Source organism: Panthera leo, chromosome F3, assembly GCF_018350215.1.
Source record: "Panthera leo isolate Ple1 chromosome F3, P.leo_Ple1_pat1.1, whole genome shotgun sequence".
Lineage (NCBI taxonomy): Eukaryota > Metazoa > Chordata > Mammalia > Carnivora > Felidae > Panthera > Panthera leo.
In genome coordinates, this window is record NC_056696.1 from 16,071,461 (window position 1) to 16,094,078 (window position 22,618).

A 22,618-nucleotide genomic window follows, 5' to 3' on the forward strand; every position below is an offset into this window, starting at 1 on the left:
CATCAGCACCTATCAGCTCTACCTTCCAAAACACATCAAGAGTCTGACACTCATCACTTTCACTAATCCAAACCACCATCACTCTTGCTTCTGGCTTTCCCTTGACCCCTTACCAACCTATTCTCAACATAGCGGTAAGGTGGTCATTTTTTTTTAAGTTTATTTATTTGTTTTGAGAGAGAGAAAGAATACACACATGTGTACACACACATGCAAACCAGGGAGGGTCAGAGAGAGGGAGAGAGAGAGAATCCCAAGCAGGCTCCACACAGTCAGTGCATGAGGTCATGATCTGAGCCAAAATCAAGAGTCAGACACTTAACTGACTGAGCCACCCAGACATCCCCAAGGTGGTCATTTTGAAATGTACGTGAGATCATACCACATCTCTGTTCAAAACCTTCTCTTAAGTTTTCATTGAATTCAGAGTAAAAGCCAAACCCCTTGCAATGGCCTGCAGAGTTGTACAAACTCAGGCTCCATTACTTCTCCAACTTCATCTGGTCCTGCCATCACTGCTTCTGCCACAGGGGCTCTGGGGATGTTCCTTGAACACACTGAGCACACTCCGCACCAGGGCACTGCACTTGCCTGGAATGCTCTCCTCCCAGATATCTGCACGGCATGCAGATCCCACTTCAAATGTCACCTTGTTAGAGCAGCCTTCCCTGACCACCTCATATAAAATAGCTCCCCAACTATATTCCCTTTTCTCACTTTTTCTCCATAGCATTGATAGATCATCTAATAGACTATGTATTTGTGTGTTTATGTGTTTATTGTTTAGCTCTAGGCGTATAATATAAAGTCCAGGAAAGCAGGGACTTCATTTGCTTTATTCACTGGCATATCCTCAAACCTAGAACTGCCTCTGGCACAGGGAGAAGATTCAATAAATATTTCTTGTAAGAGTCTAAATTTCCATAACCGTTGACTTTAGACAGAGCATGAACTCTGGAATATACCACAGTTCTTGCTGTTCCCTATAATACTATACAGCTTCTTTTACTTTTATATTATCTACCTTGCCTGTATAGTAATTTAAACTTGAAACCCTTGCTCTAAAAAAAAGTAAAAAACTGGAAAACTGGGTTTTGCTGGGCCTCCATTTTGGCTTACACTTCATCGGCCATCACCGGATTCTTGCCTTGGATATACTTTTTGTTAATCTTGCCTTAGGGAGTGGAAAGTAATTATCATCAAAAGTGACCCAGGATAGAAGACAGAATCTTTACCTTGAAGAACTCAATGAGAACATCTTTATTTTCCAGCCAAACAATATTATGAAGATATTTGTCAGGAGTTGGTGGCGGGATTGCCATTGGAAAGTCATTCAGTGCCTTTATTTTCCTAAGAAGTACCTGAAAACAGTCAAAATAATGGTGATCAGATCCTATAGCAGAAAGGAGATTTATGTAAAAATTAAGGAAATCTTTAAACACTATTGTTATGTAAATTTATTTTAATTTTGACTCATACTTTCTCTCACCCTATTTAAATTATCCTCTAACCTTTTTTGTCCCTATTCTTCCCTTAACTCATTGAATTTATGAATTGATATATATATTTTTAATGTTTATTTTTTAAAAATTTTTTTTAACGTTTATTTATTTTTGAGACAGAGAGGGACAGAGCATGAACGGGGGCGGGGCAGAGAGAGAGGGAGACACAGAATGGGAAGCAGGCTCCTGGCTCTGAGCCATCAGCCCAGAGCCTGACACGGGGCTCGAACTCACGGACCGCGAGATCGTGACCTGAGCCGAAGTCGGACGCTCAACCGACTGAGCCACCCAGGTGCCCCAAATTTTTGAGAGAGAGACAGAGCATGAGCGGGAGAGGGGAAGAGAGAGAGGGAGACACAGAATCCGAAGTAGGCTCCAGGCTCTGAGCTGTCAGCACAGAGCCTGACGCGGGGCTCGAACTCAGACCGTGAGATCATGACCTGAGCGGAAGTCGGACGCTCAACCGACTGAGCCACCCAGGCGCCCCTATGAATTGATATATTAACTCATATTGAATTTATTATCTTTATAATTCAGTTAACACTGTAGTCCACTGTGTTAATTTCAGATCATCTAAACTTCTCAGTTTGGGGCACCTGGATGGTTCAGGCAGGTGAGCATCCAACTCTTGATTTTGGCTCAAGCGATCCTACATGGTATTGAACCCCATGTCAGGCTCCACACTGAGTGTAGAGCCTGCTTGAGGTTTTCTCTCTCTCCCTCTGCCCTGCTTCTCCACTCACACACTCTCTCTCTCTAAAATAAAAAAATAAAATAAACTTCACAGTTGACTACTGTACAATTTAATGCCACATTTCCTCAAATCTTTCTTGTATGTATTATTTGCTTCCCTAAATTCTTCTAATTTTGAAGGATATAGTTTCAGTTTTATGGGCTCTCAGAAACCTTCTCTGGCTTCCCACACCAGGTAAGAGATAATCACTTGATTGACTGGATGAATAAAGGATTAAATCAAAGAACAAGAAAGAGCCAGTGGACTTTGGGGTCATCGTTGTATTAAGTATCCAATCTCCCCAAGAGTCCATAACACATAGTAGGTATTCAACATGTATTTACTCAGTTAAATTGAATTAGCTAGGTAATTCCTTATGACTAGCTCCTTATGACTTAGAAGATAATTATATCTCTCTGGCTGACAATTAGGCAATTAATATGCATTCAATAAGTAACTGTTGAATGATTGATTTACACATTACCTTTCTAAACAAACCTATAGAAAAAAATAGCCTCTCTCCTTATAAGGGCTATTATTTATTTATTTTAATTAATGAATAACAAGAATTCAATTGAATCCTATATAATCTTCAACTGATAAATGAAAAGAATAGAATACAAACCACAGCGTGTGTAGAGGTATATACAACTTGAAGGATACTGTAAAGTAGCCCTTTTCTTCCCTCTGTCAGACACTAAGAAGAAATCATATAACCCATTTTGTCCTTTGCCATAATATTAGCCTAAAGAGATAGAGCCTCAGAGGGGAAAGCTGGCCTGTCCCACACCCATTTCTCTTTGGGAATCATGGAGAGGGGACTATGTCCAGGGAATGACCAGAAGCACAGTGCATGTGACCCTTGGCTGGGAGCTGCCAGTGACAAGGAAAAGCATATGATACCCAGAAGCAGCTTATCAGTGGTCAACACAGACAGAAGGTAGGACTAGAACTTCCATATTTCTGCTTTCTGTTAGGAAACTGATAGGTTCTTGCAGAGGATAGGAAGAACAATCATATTTGCACAAATGCACAGTCTAGATGGTGGATGTGATAGAGTGATAGCATTAAATATTAAATATGTTTTTCTGTCATATGTTCCTATTTTTTTTTTGCAAATACATTTATCATTTTTCAAAAGTCCATTTATCAGCTAACCAATTATGGTGTCTTCCTGGGTCCTCCTCTCTCAGAACTGCACCCCCAGACTCCCACCAACACACACAAGCACACACACACACACACACACACACACGCGCACACACGGAAGCTGGTCCTTTCCCTACCATGTTAACGTTATGTGACTCCCACCTCCCTTGTCACAGCTGCCTGGCCTGGGCAGTACACATTCCACCAGTGGATAGACAAGCAGAAAAATCTAATGAGTTTGTAGAGGGAGCCAAAAGAAGAGGCCACAGAGGGCAACCCTCACAGGAAATGGAGAACCCGGAAAGCTTTCCAGGTCCACAGTCAGGTCCCTTCCTCAGGCATGGCCATATGGTCTGGCTACCATGGGTTTGGTTAGGCACTCTTATGTCTTTATAATAAACCCCCCAGCCCCATTTCTTGGCAAGGTCTAGCTCAAGTTGGTTTCTGTTACTTGCAACCAAATAGTTTTGACATGGTGTATACCAGGTCGCACTGGCACTAACTGCCACTGGCATTAACAAAGGCTCCAGGCAAATTACAGCTAACACCCGATTTAATCTCCCTCACTCCTTACATTCTGCTCAAGTAACAATGCAGCCTCGGGTGTTGGGCTCATGGAATCAAGCAACGTGGATAATTGCTTTATTACCTTATTCATCTCGATGCCCTCATGTTTATCAATAATGCCTCTTGACCAAAGGAAGGTGAGGTTTTTCAGAGCTTTAGCAATCACGTTCCGGATTGCCTGCCTAGTCTTCAAAGCAATGACAACATCACGACCCTCGTGCTCTATGAGTCCTGAAGCAAATATAACCGTCAGTAAGCATACAATGCCATAACCATGATAATAACTAATATGTGTGTAATAGTTTGTAAATTCCAAAGTGCTTACACAATATCCTTTTATTCCTGCTTCATACAGAACATGCGAGGCCGGTAGGACTAGAGCTATTTTCATCTGCATTTTATGGATGAGAACATTGAAAACTGGCGTCCCCCACCAGCTAGGAGAGAATCACTCTCTCCTCTTTATTCCCATGGCATGTCCTACATATCTCCATTATGGAACCTACTATAGTGTGGGATTTTGGTCCTTACTTATTTGATCCTTCACATCATATAACTTTTGTTGGGTGAACGCATAAATGGCTTCATGAAAGAGACCCCTGGCTTCAGCTGGTGGGGATTTCTGAGATCAAATGGCATAGCTTTTCCTCTTTAATGAACACAGGAAGTCATGACCTGGACTGGAAGACATGGCGAAAACAGCGTCTCTTTCATCTTTGTCATCCTGACATTAAGCAAAATGCCTGACATCCGGGGCGCCTGAGTGGTTCAGTCAGTTAAGCATCGGATTTCGGCTCAAGTCATAACCTCACAGTCCATGAGTTTGAGCCCCGTATCGGGCTCTGTGCTGACAGCTCAGAGCCTGGAGCCTGCTTTGGATTCTGTGTCTCCCTCTCTCTCTCTGCCCCTACCCCACTCTCTCTCCCTCTCTCTCTCTCTCAAAAATAAATATAAAAAAAATTTTTTTAATGCCTGACATCTGGAAGGTACTCAAACTTTTTTTTTAAGTTTATGTATATTTTTTTGAGAGAGAGAGAGAGAGAGAGCGCACGCATGCATGAGTTGGGGAAGGGCAGAGAGGGTGGTAGACAGAGAATCCCAAGCTGGCTCTGCGCTGTCAGCGTGGAATCTGACGCAGGGCTGGAACTCCCGAACGGTGAGATCATGACCTGAGCTGAAATTAAGAGTCAGACTCTTAATCCCCTGAGCCACCCAAGGTTGCTACTCAAACTTTTTTTTGAACGGCCATGAGCTGGCCGCTAAAATGAAGGATAGCGTGATCACGAACAGATTTCAGTGTCAGGTGCACCTGGGCTCGAGATCTAGCTCAGCACTTACCACCCACATGCCTTGAGGCGCATTAAACTTTCTAAACCTCAGCTTCATTATCTATAAAGTGAAGACAGTAATAGTATCTGCCTCTTGGAGTAATTACAAGGATTAAATGAGATAATGCACATAAAGCTGATAACACAGTTCCTGACATAATTAGCATTCAATAATCAGTTGCAGTAACCATGTGGGAACAGGCATTCCCTTTTACAGGACTGAATCAAGAAAACTTTGTAATATTCCATATGAATCTAAAGCATAATATGAGATAGCAGCTCCTACACCCCTAATCTTTAAAAGCACAGAAATAGGGGCACCTGGGTGGCTCAGCCGGTTAAGCGTCCAACTTTGGCTCAGGTCATGATCTCGTGGTTCGTGGGTTTGAGCCCCGCATCGGGCTCTGTGTTGACAGCTCAGAGCCTAGAGCCTGCTTCGGATTCTGTGTCTCCCTCTCTCTCTGCCCCTCTCCCGCTCACGCTCTGTCTATCTCTCAAAAATAAACATTAAAAAATAAGTAAATAAAAGCACAGAAATAAAAATCTATCTCTATATGTAAAGGCAACAATGGGTCCTGGGTTATCTGAGACAGTGCCGAAATATTCTGACCTATTGTCTCCAAATTCACAATGTCATTCATCAGGCCATGTTCTTCTAATTTTGATTTGGAAAGTATGATCCTCATAAATCCATTTGGCATCTTACAATGTGGCTATGAATACAAAGTGATTTCACTTCATCTCTTTTATAGTAACATCCGTTTATCAAGAACCTACTATATGCCAGGGCTTTCTCCCAGATACTTTGGCACACACTCACAGCCTGCCCCACAGCCCCTTATGAGGAGAGCAGACCCAAGAAGCTTTGTATAAAACCCTAGGGCTCCTGCTGTGTGCTTCAACTCAAGCAGAGAGACTAGAAATGTCAAGAGATTGTAGCCCCACATTCCTGAGTATGCTTGTAAGCAAAGTAAAACAAAACAAAGCACCCTTTGTCAAATGTAATCGCCTTGTGTCTTTTTCTGACAGCCTTAAGGAACCTGCCATCTTAAGCCACTCTCCACACCCCTCATTCTTTCCTCTACACTCCCATGGCCAGTACAAGACCTTCTCTAACTTTCTGCAATTATCCATTGATATTCTCATACCTTCCGCCTGGCTCTGCATTTTTGGCATACCTGGCCTACTGCCTGCATTCAGTAAATGCTCATTGGATGAATAAATGAGTAATCGAAGATGAGTATGAACTTGGCTTCCCGTGGCTAAATGATGGGATAATAGCGTGTGATTTCAGGAAATCAGATACTCCAACTACTTACCTAGTTCTTTGATGGCATCTCGTTTGTTGGTTTCCAAAATTTCATATAATTTCTGTAAGAAGTTAAGAAAGACATTAATTTCTTATTATGCCAAGTGCGTGTCTGCCTTTAAAATCTGAGAAGAAGAAATCCCACTTAGTTTGTGACTTGGGGAAGATGTTTAGCTCAAGTCTTCCCTCTGTGCTGAGTCTGCCGCTCTCCCCATGCTCCTCCTCATATTACAACAAATACAATGCAGTCAGTAGCTTACATAGCTACTGGACCTAGCATTTCGCAGAAAAGATTAGTGTGTTTAAATGTTTATTTATTTATTTTTGAGAGAGAGAGAGAGAGAGAGAGCGCAAGTGGGGAGAGGGCAGAGAGAGAGAGGGAGAGAGAGAATCCCAAGCAGGCTCAGCACTGGCAGCACAAAGTCTGATGTAGGGCTCAAACTCACAAACCGAGAGATCACGACCTGAACGGAAATCAAGAGTCAGATGCTTAAGTGACTGAGCCACCCAGGTGCCCCAGGAAAGGTTGGCGTGTATTCCACTCTGCACCAAGGAGAATTCTCACAGATAGCGCTCCGGTTTGGGATAGCCAACTGAGCAGCTGTTTGGGCAGCCTGTCTATCAGGAGCACAAGACCAAGTAGAATAATGAGAAACTATGGCTTTTGTTAGTTGATGTTTCCTACAGAGAACTCCTGACATACCTAGGAAATAGCTCTACTCCAAGGATTAACCATGGTGTAAGCTCTGTTCAATCATACAATAGGTCTTGGTCAAATGCCTGCCATGTCCCCGCTACTGCTCTTCGTGGAGCTTATTCTCCACCTTTAATCTTTCTGGAGCTTGCACTTGGCCACACAACAGCCCCGGGACCACACAACTGACATTTCCCCAGGATTGTAGGGCATAGATGACTGAAACTCTGTGCCCAAATAACACGTGGCATAGTGCTATTTACAGGGAACGGTAGCTAACACGGTGCTATTTACTGGCTTATTATAAAGTTTAAGTAGCTGAAGTTAAGTTTCGTTGTTGTTGTTGTTTTGGTTTAGAAAAATCACATGTAAGAAATCTCTCATTTTGAATATAAGAACGAGGTATACAATTTTTATTAAGTTGTTTCTTCTCACTTGAAAACATTGAATCAATATTGGGAAGGTGCCAAATTAATAGCTGGCACCCACAAACCGTGGTCCCGCCCTGCTTGCACAGGTGCACAGCCCCCTTCAAACTGAACTGGCTCCATAGCAACTCTGTAAAAATGCCAGAGAATGACCTGCGCGAGACAGCATAGGAACCGATGCCTACCTACAAATAGAATATAATCACTTAAGGCTGGGCACATGTGACTCCTCTAAACGTGAGCTGTCACTGGTCAGTTTTTGAACCACAACACTTTCAGAATACACACGAGTTTGATATCTAAATATCTCAAAAAATATTTAAATCGGTACTGAGGTCGCCTTTAAAAATTCTAAAGGAGAATTTGTTTCATCTCTTACACTTCGAGGCCACGGCCCTCAAATCTCTGCCTTCTCCTCAACTCCTCAAAACGCATTACCTCCCACCACTGGCAGCTGTTTTTCTTCTCTCCTATTCCTCTTTCTGAAATCTTTTCTCCTATGAAGAGCTCTATCTTCTTTCCATTATAGATCAATCTAGACTTTCCATAGTTCTTTGAATTGTCTTATCTAATATTCGAAGTAAATCAACAAGGTAGGATTCTATTGCACATTTGATCCAATGCTCAATAATTCTTCGATAAATCTAGATAATAGTTCTCTAGCTTATCTATAAAGATGTCATGAAAGATGTCAGATGCTTTGCTAAAATTCAGCTATTCTAGAGTGTTCCCTGATTATAAAAGAAAATCTTAAATTCTGAAGATATTTAACAACTAATCTTTTTATGTATTTTAGAAATTAAAATTAAAATATTAAGGTAGGTATCTTCACAGCCTATTTTCCTCTCCTGAATTTCATTCAGAAAAAGCCTCTCTTTATTGGCTGAGGGCCTGAGGTAACTAACAGTCATCACAAAAAATTAGGCATAACAAGCAGAAGACATAACCCCCAGGCCATCCCTGATTTTATGTACACACACAGATCATTAGATCTAGGTCCTCAGTAATTAGGATTTAAATTCATTGTCAGGTTACAAATCAAGAGTCTCACTTAGGCTGAGAAAATACTACCAAAAGTCACCAAACACTGGGCAGAGGAAAACAGAATGAAAGACAAGCACCAAGCATGACAAATATAAGAATGAACCTCAACGAAGCAGAACTACTACAGGAAACAACAGCAACAACAAAATTTAAATAAAGAGATTCAAGGGAATATCACATTTGTTTAAAAAAAATAAAGGAACTAGTTTCAATGAGAAGAAGCAATCACAGTACGTGGAGATAAGAAAGCGTTCAGTCAAGAAAAGAAAGAGAATGTAATAGATGGGCTGAATAGCAGAATAAACATAGCTACAGACTAAATTCGGAACATGGAAAATCAAGCGGGGTGGGGGGTTCTCACTGCAAAGAGGAAAGAGTAGGAAGTTATGAGAAAACATGAAACAAGGACTAAATCCAGAAATTCAAAACTGTGTTTAAAAGGGTGCTGGGCGCCTGGGTGGCTCAGTCGGTTGAACGTCTGACTCTTGATTTCAGCTCAGGTCATGACCCCAGGGTTGTGGGATCGAGCCTGGTGTAGGGCTCCACGCTGAGGATGGAGCCTGCTTGAGATTCCCTTTCTCTCCTTCTGCTCCTCTCCCTGCTCACACTCTCTCTTTCGAAAAAGAAAAAAAAATTAAATTAATCTTTTAAATAAATAAATTAAGGTTGCTGAAGGAGAAAATAGAAACAGGGGAGGGAACAATCAAAGAGGTGATGGAAGGAAGATGGCAATCTTCTAATTATGAAAACTCCACCAAGTGCTGTGTGGGATCACGTTTTTACATTTATTTTTATTTTTTTAACTTTAAAAACATTTTAAGTGATCTCTACACCCAACATGGGGCTCCAACTCACAACCCCGAGATCAAGAGTCACGTGCTCTTCTGACTGAGCCAGCAGCCAGGCACCTCAATAACTTTTTTTTTTAATTACATCTAGACACATTCTGGTGAAATTTCAGAACTCCAAGGAGAAAATCCCAGAAGCCTCTAAACGAAGAGAAAAAAGTCACCTACAAAAGCACAAGTAAAGTCAGACTTGTACCAGCAATGCTAAAGACGGATGGCGATATCTTCAAGAAAATAGCTTTGGAGTCCATAATTCTAAGAGCAAGATACAAAGATTTTTGCACACTGAAGCCCATACATCACCTATGGAAAAAATTATTTATGGGCGTAATCTAGCATGATGAAAGGAAAGCAAAAAGGAGGCTCGCATGGGACTCCAGAAAGAGTGGCTAAGGAATCCATAAGCAAAAGAAAAGAGGAAGATAGTTTAAAAAAATTTTTTTAATTAACCATTTGACTGTTTCACTCAAAAGAGTGTCTTTTAAGTAGTAGATGTTTAATGATATTGATCATATTTCCTTTGTTATGGGTTGAATCCAATGGTAGTTTCTACAGTGAATAATATTTATACATAATCATAACAAAGTAAAGGTTGTTTTTTTGGTTTTCCATGTATGGAGTCATTTCTTGAAAAGAATGAAGACTTAATTATACTTACAGAATAGAATGTAAATGTTATAAACCTTTTCTATGTAAAAATAATGGCTCCAAAATTTAAGACAGGGAGAAAAATAAAAGGCTAAAGCAATGTCTTAATCTCCTTATACTTCATGGCAGAGAGTCAATAAAGTCTGTTTAGAGATAATGAATCAAGAGTTAAATACATGTCATATTATTAAAATTATCGTGGCAAGCAGTAGAGGAATTAACACGAGAACGGTTAATACAGGGCTGTCTCTGGGAAGTGGGGCGCAGGGAGGGATACTTGTATTTCTCACATTTTATTATTTTCAAGTTGTAAAATTATGCATGATGATTTTTTACCATCTTTTCTGTGTTCCCTCTTCTCTACACCCACACCCACACCCACACCCATGTACATATATATACACACACACACACACACACACACACATACATATTTCGGTTCAAAGACCTTACCCTTCGGGCCATGCAGAGCCACTGAATACTCTTAAAGCAGAAAGTCACATATGAAACTTGAAATAGTCCTTTAGGAACATTACTCTACTGAATTGCAGAGGGGCCTGGGACAGACGGCCTGGCATGAGGGAACCTAGTTAGCAGGTGATTCACTGCATCTTCAAGTACCTAGTATGCTTACGTCCTCGTCTCCCACTTGGTACTTACGTCACACTGCCTGCAAATAAGGAAGGTCTTGAACAATTACATACGTACATACATACCACAACTCGGCCACTTCTCGGCACCAGCATTTCCAGCTTTCACTGTCAAATCTTTGTTCTCTTGCCCTCTCTCTTCCTCCCCACTTTAGACCTACCCTTTCTTTGAAGGCTCATTCGAGTTTTGATTCCTGCAGGAAGCCTTTTCCAACTTGCCCTACCTTTTAGAGAGGGTTACAAAGACAGACGGATCTCAAGTCTGCATTCAGAAAATAAAAACAAAGAGATAGATTGTCTTCTATGAAGATCATAAATGAGCTTGATAAAGATACCTGAAAGGTAAAGAGCAAAGACTGTTCTCTGTGGCACCTCAGCACCTCGGATAATGTAATAAACCATCGAATGGCCCTTTACTTGCTACAATTTATCCATTGGGTCAAACACTTATAGAAGTAGGAGCACCCCGGTGGCTCAGTCGGTTAAGCTTCTGATTCTTGATTTTGGCTCAGGTCATGATCTCAAGGCTTGTGAGTTCGAGCCCTGCATTGGGCTCTACACTGTCAGTGTGGAGCCTGCTTGAGATTCTCTCTCTCCCTCTGCCCTCCTCAGCTCCCTCTCTCTCTCAAAAAATAAATAAGCTAAAAAAAAATTTAAATACATTCAGAAGTAGTGTTAAAAGACATACACCCAAACGACTGTTTTCCCAAGTGACCAGGGCTTGTCTCTCACCTGATATATTGATTCTCGGCTGGAAATTTGTTTTATTAAAAATTTGGTATCCTCTTGACTTTTGACATAACCTTTTGTAATACTATACATCAAGTGGAGGCGCTTCTTGATCTGCACATCGACAATATTTATCAGTAGTGGTATTATTATCTGGAACAGTGAAGAGAAAAAAAAAAAAAAAAAAGCCTGAACATTTGATGAGGAAAAGCACCCTCCACGGTGGGCATTCTCAAAGTGTCATCTGAGGGAGCAGCGGGCACTACCCAGAGTCTTGTCAGAAATGCAAATTCTCAGGTCTTCCTCTAGACCCTCTGAACCAGAAACTCCGGGGCTGGGCTCGGAAATCTGTCCTAACCAGTTCTCCAGGTGAGTCTATCTATGCGCACTCAAGTTTAAGAGCCACTCTTCAAAGGAATGAAAGGTCAATGCATACCTGGTGAGGGAAGTCCTCACCACTGCCTTTACCCCCCATTCTCCACACCCCCAGATTTCAGGGGACAAGCGGTCTCCTAACCTGCATGATAGTCACCGACTAAATCAATCATCCCTCTGCCCCTCAGTTTCTTAACTTGCAAGATAAGGAACAGTGGGTATTAAAGATACTTCTCAGCTCTAAATTTCTCAAATCCTAAGCTGAAACAAGAGAGTGTGGTGATTGAACAGAATGCGTTTTTTGTTTTGTTTTGTTTTTAATGTTTATTGATTTCTGAGAGAGAGAGAGACAGAGCATGAGTCGGGGAGGGGCAGAGAGAGAGGGAGACACAGAATCCGAAGCAGGCTCCAGGCTCTAAGCTGTCAGCACAGAGCCTGACACAGGGCTTGAACTCACAGACTGTGAGATCGTGACCTGAGCCGAAGTCAGAGGCTTAACCGAGTGAGCCACCCAAGTGCCCTGAACAGAATGGGGTTTTAAATATAAACCTTCCTAGGCTCAAGGACCAGCTCTACTATTCATTAGCCCTGTGACCTTCAGCAAGTTACTTGCAACCTTGAGGACTCAGTCTCCTCATCTGTAAGATGAGGATAATAATACTTAAGTACCCAAAGTCCAACTGAGCTGCTCCTCAAAAACCAACGCAGTCAAGGGGCGCCTGGAGGGCTCAGTCCGTTGAGCGCACAACTTCGGCTCAGATCATGATCTCGTGGTTCGTGAGCTCGAGCCCCACGTCAGGTTCTGTGCTGAAAGCTCAGAGCCTGGAGCCTGCTTCAGATTCTCACTCTCTCCCTCTCTGTTCCTCCCGACTTGCGTGCTCTCTCTCAAAAATAAACAAACTTAAAAAAATAAAAGAATGCAGTCAATTACAGAGAGAGTCACATCAGACTGCAGGGCAGATGGTGAGGAACCAAGTAACAAAGGAGGAACATGAGAAGAAGAAAAGAACATCATAGCAAAGGAATTATAAGAGCAGAGAAAGAAGAGACTTTTAGCCACTCTGATAGTTGTGTAACTTTGGGCAGAGGGAGAGATAGAAGAGGATTTTTACTAAGTTTCATTCTGTGATGCACTAATCCCCCCATGAGCTGTTCCTAACAGGATTTAAAGTAAAAATCTCCATCATTCTTTCAAGCCTTCCAATACAGGTTTCTTTTGAAAGCCACATTGTGCTGAGGACTGGCTATTAGAGCACCTGACTTTATATAGTGGTAACACCTACTTCACGGAGTTATTGCAATCGTTTAATTAGATCACGTACGTACAGTTCTTTGCACACTTCCTGGAACATAGTAAGTGCTCAAGAGAAAAAGTTGATCCTGATTATATTAATTCCTTAAATATACTTCATTGAGATTTGTCAAGTGTGCTGGACAGAAGCAGCAACTGGTTCATACTCTGAATAGATTTGACTTGTACAATAACACATCTTTAAATCTTTACTTCCCTCAGAGAGACATTTCCACAAAGTATTACTTCCACGGTGATTGTTTTACCTTCATCTGCATACAGTCACTGTATAAAAATGGATGACATAAGGAAACTTCTCCCTTCCATTAAAAAAAATTTTTTTTAATATTTATTTTATTTTTGAGAGAGCGAGACAGAGTGTGAACAGGGGAAGGACGGAGAGAGAGGGAGACACAGAATCTGAAGCAGGCTCCAGGCTCTGAGCTGTCGCGGGCCCTGAACTCAGGAACCATGAGATCATAACCTAAGTTGAAGTTGGACGCTTAACTGACTGAACCACACCCAGCCGCCCCTCTCCCTTCCATTTTAAGACTTAGCCTCATGCTACATATCCTGATTTCTAGAATAGTCTGTGTTCCAGTGGGGTTATACCTTAGGTGGGCACTTGGCTGTAAACTCAGTCATAGAGCAAAATCACGAATAATCAAAATTACCACTTAAAGCAGCTTTTGTATATACAACTCTGTGTAATAACTTTTATGAACGCCGAGGCTTGGTAACATTGACACAGAATCAAGGAAGGAATAGAAAATAAAGTCTACAAGTGCAAGTCTGAGCATTCAAACAATTCTGTCTTTAAGAGGACTACTAAATTTCTTGGAGAATGGGAACTACATGGAGGAGATTAATGAATGCCTTTTTCACCAGGGTTTACAGCAGGTTTTGAAAAAAATATTAATCTTTTATAACTTCAGTACATACCAGTAAACTCACTTGACAGGATAAGAATTCAACCACTCAAAAAAAAAAAAAAAAAATACAGTGGCAAGCAAAACCATCTAAAGTTCCCAAGTTAAGGGGTGCCTGGGTGGCTCAGTTGGTTAAGCGTCCAACTCTTGATTTCCGCTCAGGTCATGAGTTCATGGTTTGTGGGATCGAGCCCTGTGCCCGGCTCTATGCTCAAAATGCAGAGCCTACTTGGGATTCTCTCTCTCCCTCTCTCTCTCTCTGCTCCTCCCCTGTTCTCTCTTTCTCAAAATTAATTAATTCATTTAAAAAATAAAAAGGTAAAGCTCCCAAGTTAAAAGCTGTATAAGACAACTCCATTGGAAAGAAAGATGGGAGGTTTAGGAGCTGAGACTGGAAATCTGAAAATCAAAACCAGAAGCATAGAAAGAAGGACTAATATCTGTTGCAGAGATTGAAGGCCACAGTAAAATCAAATTCCATAGGCGGTATGCTATATAGACATGGGCTGCAGAGAAAATAACTTTCATGCTTCTGCACAGTTAGGGATCTATGAGCAAATTTTACTAAAGCTTGGAGAATTTGTTTCTGGGTCACCCTGCTTTAAGTGGCACCACCATTTTCATTCATTCACTCAACAAATATCTATTAAGAACTCACTACATGCTAGGTACCATTCTAGAACCGGACGTTACATCAGTGACCAAAATGAAGATCCCTACCTTGTGGAGAGTACACACAACATACAGTACAAAGGTAATGAGTGCTATGAGGAAAAGCTAAACCTTAAGCAGGTACAAGAGCATCAGAAACATGGGGTGGAGAGCTGGCTGGGGTGGGGAGGCAGGATGCCATTTTACACAGACTGGTTAGGGGAGCCTCTGTGAGAAGATGAGAAAGTGAACCATACAGACACCTGTAGAGACAGCATTCCAAGTAAAGAGAGCTCCTTCTCGGGGCGCCTGGGTGGCTTGGTTGGTTAAGCGTCCGACTTTGGCTCAGGTCATGATCTCACGGTGTGTGAGTTCAAGCCCCGCGTCGGGCTCTGTGCTGACCGCTCAGAGCCTGGAGCCTGTTTCAGATTCTGTGTCTCCCTCTCTCTCTGCCCCTCCCCTGTTCATGCTCTGTCTCTCTCTGTCTCAAAAATAAATAAATGTTAAAAAATTAAAAAAAAAAAAAAGAGAGCTCCTTCTCTGTTTCCTTCAAGATAATGAGGTTTGTTAACACATCTAACAAACAGTGTAGGACAAAAACCCCAATATTTAGAAATGTGACATTTTACCTTGATGAGAGGAATAAACCTAAGTATTCTGAAATATCCTAGTATTACTGTAACCTGAATAAGAACAAAATTGTCTTGTCTCAATTTGACAAAGTATATACAAAAGATATCAATGATTCCAAGGAGCATGATAAAAAAGTCCAAAGTATTCCAATATTCACGAAAATATTTCCTTTTCAAAATTATTATCTATTTGGAAAACAAAGAGAACGTATGTTATTTCATAGCACCTATACAGTGATGTATACAGTGATGGATCTTTGACATTAACAGTTAAATCCTCAACTACAAGTGAGTTACATTCCAAAAGTTGAGTTTTAAGTTATTCATTTAGAATTTCAGAAAAATTATTTTTAATCTCCAACATCAGAAATTATAATTTGATTCAAAATATAATCTATAATGAAGTTGAAGTGCCAAAAACAAGCAGTTAAAAACAGCAGTAAACAGAGTTTTTGCAATACTATTAATAATAAAGTATGAAAACACTGGTGCTGACAAATGATCTTTGAAGCATTTATCCTAAAAAATGGTTCTCATCTTATGACAAGGACCTAGCAAACCAAGTTGGGTTTATCCCCTTATTTATTTTTTGCATATGACAAAAATAGATTAAAAATATCTGAATTATTCTTTTTATTGGATACATTTCTATTTTAAACAGTACCTTCAGTGCTGATTGAAATATATATAAAAATACAAAATAGTAGTTTATTGACATAAGTGCTGACACATTTAACTCTCTTGCCATTGGCCATAGATGCACTATCATGGGATAAATGTATATTAATGTTATAACATGTCCTGCATATTCAAATTCTTCTGAAAATACAATGTGATATACAAAAAGCAGAAATTTATTATTTCTGAAAAAAAGAGACCAAATACAATGTTAGATCACTTTAAAAATATAACAATTAAGATCTGAAGTTCAACATTTGTTTTAACAAATCATTAACATTAACTTGAAGAAGAGTACACAAACATAAAATAAATAAGCAAAAACCTAAAGCATACTTTCTATACACAATAATCATAATAGAAAAAGATAAAAAATATAGTTCTTACTAATTTATATCAGGATGGGGAGGATTTTTTAAAATCAAAGCTAATAGTACATAGGAAACAAGGCAAAGATTCAGACATCAAAAGCAAGAAACAAATAAATTTAGAGAAAAACATCAGCATCATTTAAAATAAGAACAGGAAAAAATATTTTATTCAGTAATTATAATGTCATTTTGTTTTTGTTTTTTTCAATCCATCCTAAGTAGAGCCCAAGAAAAACAGGTTACCTGGATATATGTCAAGACCTTAGGATTTTAATTTCTTATATTTCTCTTCAAACTTAATGGAAAAAAATTTTTTTAATCATCAGAATTTGTTATGAAATGTATGTCAATGCCCACTTAAAATTGAGTAGCATTAATATTTCTGGCATTTCTCATGTTGACATCTTTCGTTAGTAGAAAAACCTGTCTTCCTGCTCTAAAAAGTATGTAAGTTCACAACTTATATACTAAAGGGAAAACTTTACACAAGTTCAGTGAAATCTGTATCTTGTGACTGTTTGGTTACAGCTATTGTTGGTAAATTGGTTACAGCTATTATTAAGGCCATGTTGTGTTTTTCCTAGTAATGGACATCAACAGAGCCACCCCTTGGCACAGATGAAACTGAGAGGAAGTTACAGACCATGAGTTTGCTCTTTCTCTCCCCTGATCACTGTTATACCCAGAAGAATACCAGAAGGATGTGAAAGCAGTCCAGTTTGTAATATGACCTTTAGACATGGCAGTTAACCCTTAAAGAGTCCAAATGTGACCATTCTTTTATTCTTCTCTCTACCTACTCTCTAATAAAGATATCAGCAAAGTTGCCAAAACAGAGTGGGGAAAGAGAAGCAAGAACTCTGCTCCATCACCACTCAATCAATAAGAGTTGACCATACTATTAGTTGATTTTTCTTAATAAGGAAAATCAATGTAATCAATGCTGACAATGTAGAAAAGGTTATATTTTTGTCTATTGCTATTACGGTTTATAATACTTACCCATATAGAATAAGAAGTGCCTTATCTTTATGATATTCCAAAAAAGTTAACATGTTTTTAAACTTCATAAGCCAACTTCTAGCTCTTACATAAGTTGAAACATCGTAAATACTCATGAATCTAACAGAGAAAAATATACACATGTTATAATAAAAGTCAAGTGCTGGAGGTACCTGGGTGGCTCAGTTGGTTAAGCACCCAACTGTTGATTTTGGCTCAGGTCATGATCTCATGGTTTGTGAGTTCGAGCCCCATGTGGGGCTCTGGGCTGGCAGTGTAGAACCTGCTTGGGATTCTCTGTCTCCCTCTCTCTCTGCCCCTCCCCTGCTTGTGCTCTCCCTCTCTCTCAAAATAAATAAATAAACTTAAAAATATTTTTTTAAATGCACCATCCTGAGCCTCTGTATCCATCCACCTACCCACTCATGGTCATGGTACAGGAAACTCTTCCGGCCTCTGTTCATTGAACCATGCTTGGCTTGAGGTAGCACATAATTAAAGCTTCTCCAGACCAATTTTTTGGGGTCCAGAATCAAGCCCTCCTTTGTCATGCCTTGCCTAACCCAAGCCTCCCCAAGGCCCTGAAGGCTCTACCCTTTCCAAACTTTAGGAACTGATGTTAGATCTCCCAGATAGGTTACCAGACTCCTGAAATGTTAACTATCACCTAGACAGAATTTCCTATTGTTGTTGCCCCCACAAGCTTTGTCTTAGATCATCCATTAGCTAGTTTGTACCAGGACTGTGACCAGATATTGACATATCTCTCAGACACCTGAGTTTTTCCCACTAGATTTAACTCCATCAGTGGGGTCAGTTCCTTCAAGACTTGCTCCACCTGAGGAAGCAGCCTAATGACAGGCTCCAGGCTTCCCTACCTACCCTACCCAGTAACTTAGCAAATATGATAGAAAGATGGGATAATCATAATAGTATCTGAAACTACATAAGTTCCATTTATGGCTCCCCTAGTCTCTTATCTAATTACACTTCTTCCAGAATCTCCTAATGTCACCAAAGTTATTAACCTTCAGGGGAAAAAAATGTAAACAAGTAAAATAAGGGGATGGATAGATAGATGAATGGACAGATAGATGAGGATAGGTGAGATAAATTGATCAACCTGGAAATTTAACTCTCAGCTTTTAAATTTTATTTATCCATATACCCATTTGATTTTGGAAATAACAATTTAAGAAATATTATACTTACTTTCCTTGGATGGGGCAATAGCTTTTGGTTGCACCGATCAATATCCGGGCTGCCTCTACACTGAGGGTTCCATCATTACACTGTTTTTCAAAGCTACTCTAAACATACAATTTTAAATAAATATTACAAAGGACCAAAACATTAATATACTCTACTTGACCTTTACATAGCCCTCACTATTATTATTACATTCATTATAGAAAAATATACTTTTAGCAAAAATCTCCTGTAGCAGGAAATAAATTCCATTCAATTTAAATATTTACTAAATATTCATTTTTTTGCAAAGTAATATCCTGGATGTAATAAAAGATACAAAGTTTCCTAGCTTCAGAAACTCAAAATCTACACAACTCAAAGAGTTTTCCTCAGTAGTATAAATAGTATCACAGTGTCATCTTTCTACAGCAGGATAGTACAAAGTATTAATTCAAAGGTTAACTAATCATCTCAACCTCTTAAGGAACTACCAGGAGAGAGAAGTGAATTGTGTTCTTTTTTTCCCCTTTTTGCCAGGTTTATTGCAATATAATTGACACATATTGTATAAGTTTAAGGTGCACAATGTAATGATTTGACACATGCATACATATTGCAGAAAATGGTTACCACAATAAGATTAGTTAACACATTCATCCCTCACATAATTACAACTTGTGTGTGTGTGACTGTGTGTGATGTAAGATCCACTCTCTTAGCAACTTTCAAGTATGTAATACAGAATTGTATAGTCACCATCCTGTATATTAGAGCACCAAAACTTATTCATCTTATAACTGAAAGTGTGTACATTTTAACACCTCCTTCATTTCCCCCACCTTCCAGCCCTGGAAACCACCATTTCACTCTGTTTCTATGAGTTTGGCTTTTTTTTTTTTTTTTTTTTTTTTTTTCAGATTCCACACACAAGTGAAATCATATACTATTTGTCTTTCTCTATTTTACATAGCATAATGCCTTCAAGGTCCATTCATATATTCACAAATGGCAGGATTTCCTTCTGTTCTATGATTGAATAATATTCCATTAGATATAGATAAATAGATAATATATAGATAGATAAACATTTTCTTTATTCATCCATCAATGGACACTTAGGTTGTTTTCATGTCTTGGCTATTGTAAATAATGCTGAAAGAAACATGAGAGCCCAGAGAGCTCTTTGAGATCCTATTATCATTTCCTTCTGACATATACCCTGAGTGAGGTTGCTGAAATATACAGGAGTTATGAATGGCTAAAATCAAAACTACAGTGAGGTTGCTTATCTTAAAAACAAAACAAAACAAAACAAAAAAACAACTCTCAGTTTCATTGATTTTTTTTCTGTTGTCTTTCTTGTCCTATTTCATTTATTTCTGCTTAAATATTTATTATTTCCTTCTTCCTACTAACTTTATGAAAATGGGCCCAAAGAACAAATTCTTCTTTTCCTGATGTGTAAAGTTAGGTTATTTGAGATCTTTTTTTTTTCTTAATGTAGGCATCTATCACTACAAATTTCCCTCTTAGAGCTGCTTTTGCTGCATCCTATAAGGTTTGCTATGTTGTGTTTTCATTTTCATTTGTCTCAAGATATTTTCTGATTTCCCTTTTGATTTCTTCTTTGACCCACTGGTTTTTCAGGAATGTGTTATCTAATTTCCATATTTTTGTGAATTTTTCAGTTTTCTTCCTGTTATTGATTTCTAGTTTTATACCATTTATACTATTTTATACCATTGATTTCTAGTTTTATACCAACTTTATAATGATATAAAGGAAATATACTTGACATAATTTCAATCTTCTTAGATTTGGTAAGGCTTGCTTTGTGACCCAACATATGATCTATCCTGGAGAAATTTCCCAAACAAATTTGAGCATGGAAACTTTTTGTTGTTGTTGTTATGCAGTTCCTATCAACATTCTGTGGATCAGAGCAAATGTTTTTTGGAACTCACTTAGGAAAATGCTGTAGGACCTGATGAGCCATTGTAGGGTTTTAAGCAGGAAGGTGGTATAGTCCTATTTGTCTTTTGGATAAATCCCTGTGATTTGACCGCAGAAAAATTGGAGGTAGAGAGATCAGTTGAAGCTTATTATTCAGGAAAGAGGTTATAATTTCCTAAATTAATAGACACAAGAATGGAAAGGGGTATATTTGACAAATATTTAGAAGGTAAGAATGATAGAGCTTGGAGAGGGAGAGAGAAAGAGGACTGACCTGAGTGATCACATAAGGTAATGAGCCCGTTCACTGAGACTAGGAATACAAGAGCCAGTTTGAGATGAGTTCAATGTGGATTTAGGTGCCAGCGATATGTCTAAGAAATGTCTAGCCACAGTTGAACTTATAAGTATAAAGAGATGGTGGTGAGAGTTTGGGAAGGAAGAATATAGATTTGAGGAACATCTGTGGATAGCATTGAAATGAGCGTAGCTAAGGAAAAAGAAGGAGAGATTACAAGGGAAGAATGATGGACAGAGTTAACTGTTCTGAGGAAAACATTAAACATTAATCATGCTCTGAGGAAAACATTAAAGAGATAAAAAGAAAGAGAGGAGCTCATGAAAGAGACCAAAAAGGAAAGGGGTCACAAAAACAGGGAGGAATGCCGCTAGAGGGCACTCTCAGGAAAGCCATTAAAGGACAACATGGAGTGGGCTACTACATGGGATTGTTGGCTTAAAAAAGTAAATGTGGTAGGTCATTATAGAAACAGCCCCAATGTATCCATGCCTTCCTGTGTCCATGCCCCTTTGCAACTGACGCTACTGCTTCTCCTAAGAGATGGAGTCCACTTCTTCACTCATTGACTCTGGCTAGCTTTGTGATTTGCTTTAACTAATAGAATGGGAGTAAAAATGATGATATTCAAGTTCCAAAACACAGGATTTAGAGGCCTTGCCGCTTCTCCACTCACCCTGTTGGAACCCAGAGACCACCATGCTGTGAAGAAGCCCAGTCCACTCTACTGCAAGATAGAAAGAAGGCCATATGGAAGACCACCAAAGTGCTCTGAAAGGCAACCAGCATCAACTGCCAAATTGGTGAATGAGGACATTCACAACCCCACTGAACTATGAGATGACCACTGACACATGAGTGCTCCCAGCCAAGATCAATGACAGAATCATCCAGATTGCCAACCCACAGAACTGTGAGAAATAATAAATCATTGTTTTAAGCCAGTAAGTTCGGGGTCATTTTGATATACAGCAAAGGCTAGCCAAAACAGAAGTCAGTACCAATTATTCAAAGCCTACATAACAAAGGCTAAAACATTAGCTTTAGGACTTGGGGGTGAGTAGAGTGAGAGAACAGTACAAAAACTGGTATTGGAGGTGGGAGGGAGGAAGCTGTGCTACCAAGAGGCACCACAATGGGCAATACTGTCACCTGAGGACACTGCGAAGGTGGAAAATGAGCCCAAATAACTTATGAATCTGGCTGCTAAGAACATTTCTAGACTTCTAACATTCTAGAAATATTAAAACTATCAACTTTTAAATTTTTAAATTTTTTTTTATTATTTGAGAGAAAGAGAGAGAGAGAGAGAGAGTATGAGCAGAGGAGAGGGGCAGAGGAAGAGAGAAAGAATCTTAAGCTGGCTCGACCCTCAGTGCAGAGCCTGACGCAGGGCTCAATGCCACAACCCTGGGATCGTGACCTGAGCCCAAATCAAGAGTCAGACATTCAACGCACTGAGCTAACCCAGGCACCCCTAAAACTATCAACTTTTAAACCTACTTATGATAAAGTATGGGAAGAGCTAGGGAAAGCAAAGAGAAACAATTCAATCTGCAGCAGAAATTAGCAAAAAGACTCCACGATTTGCCAGGTTGAAAACTAAATTTGTTTCTCA

General features: G+C 39.6%; 1 protein-coding gene across 5 annotated transcripts in view; it reads right to left on the reverse strand.

The window, feature by feature from the left end:
• SLC9C2 (solute carrier family 9 member C2 (putative)) overlaps window positions 1-22,618 on the reverse strand; it is an 86,571-nt gene that overhangs the window by 21,396 nt on the left and 42,557 nt on the right. For all 5 annotated transcript variants that reach the window (XM_042925504.1, XM_042925503.1, XM_042925500.1 and 2 more), the window contains 8 exons: window positions 18,771-18,868; window positions 17,559-17,678; window positions 16,172-16,370; window positions 15,505-15,693; window positions 11,633-11,782; window positions 6,599-6,650; window positions 4,034-4,182; window positions 1,236-1,361 (listed from right to left, as the gene is read on the reverse strand). In XM_042925504.1, the coding sequence (XP_042781438.1) occupies window positions 1,236-1,361; window positions 4,034-4,182; window positions 6,599-6,650; window positions 11,633-11,782; window positions 15,505-15,693; window positions 16,172-16,370; window positions 17,559-17,678; window positions 18,771-18,868 (1,083 nt within the window). The remainder of the gene's footprint in view (window positions 1-1,235; window positions 1,362-4,033; window positions 4,183-6,598; window positions 6,651-11,632; window positions 11,783-15,504; window positions 15,694-16,171; window positions 16,371-17,558; window positions 17,679-18,770; window positions 18,869-22,618) is intronic.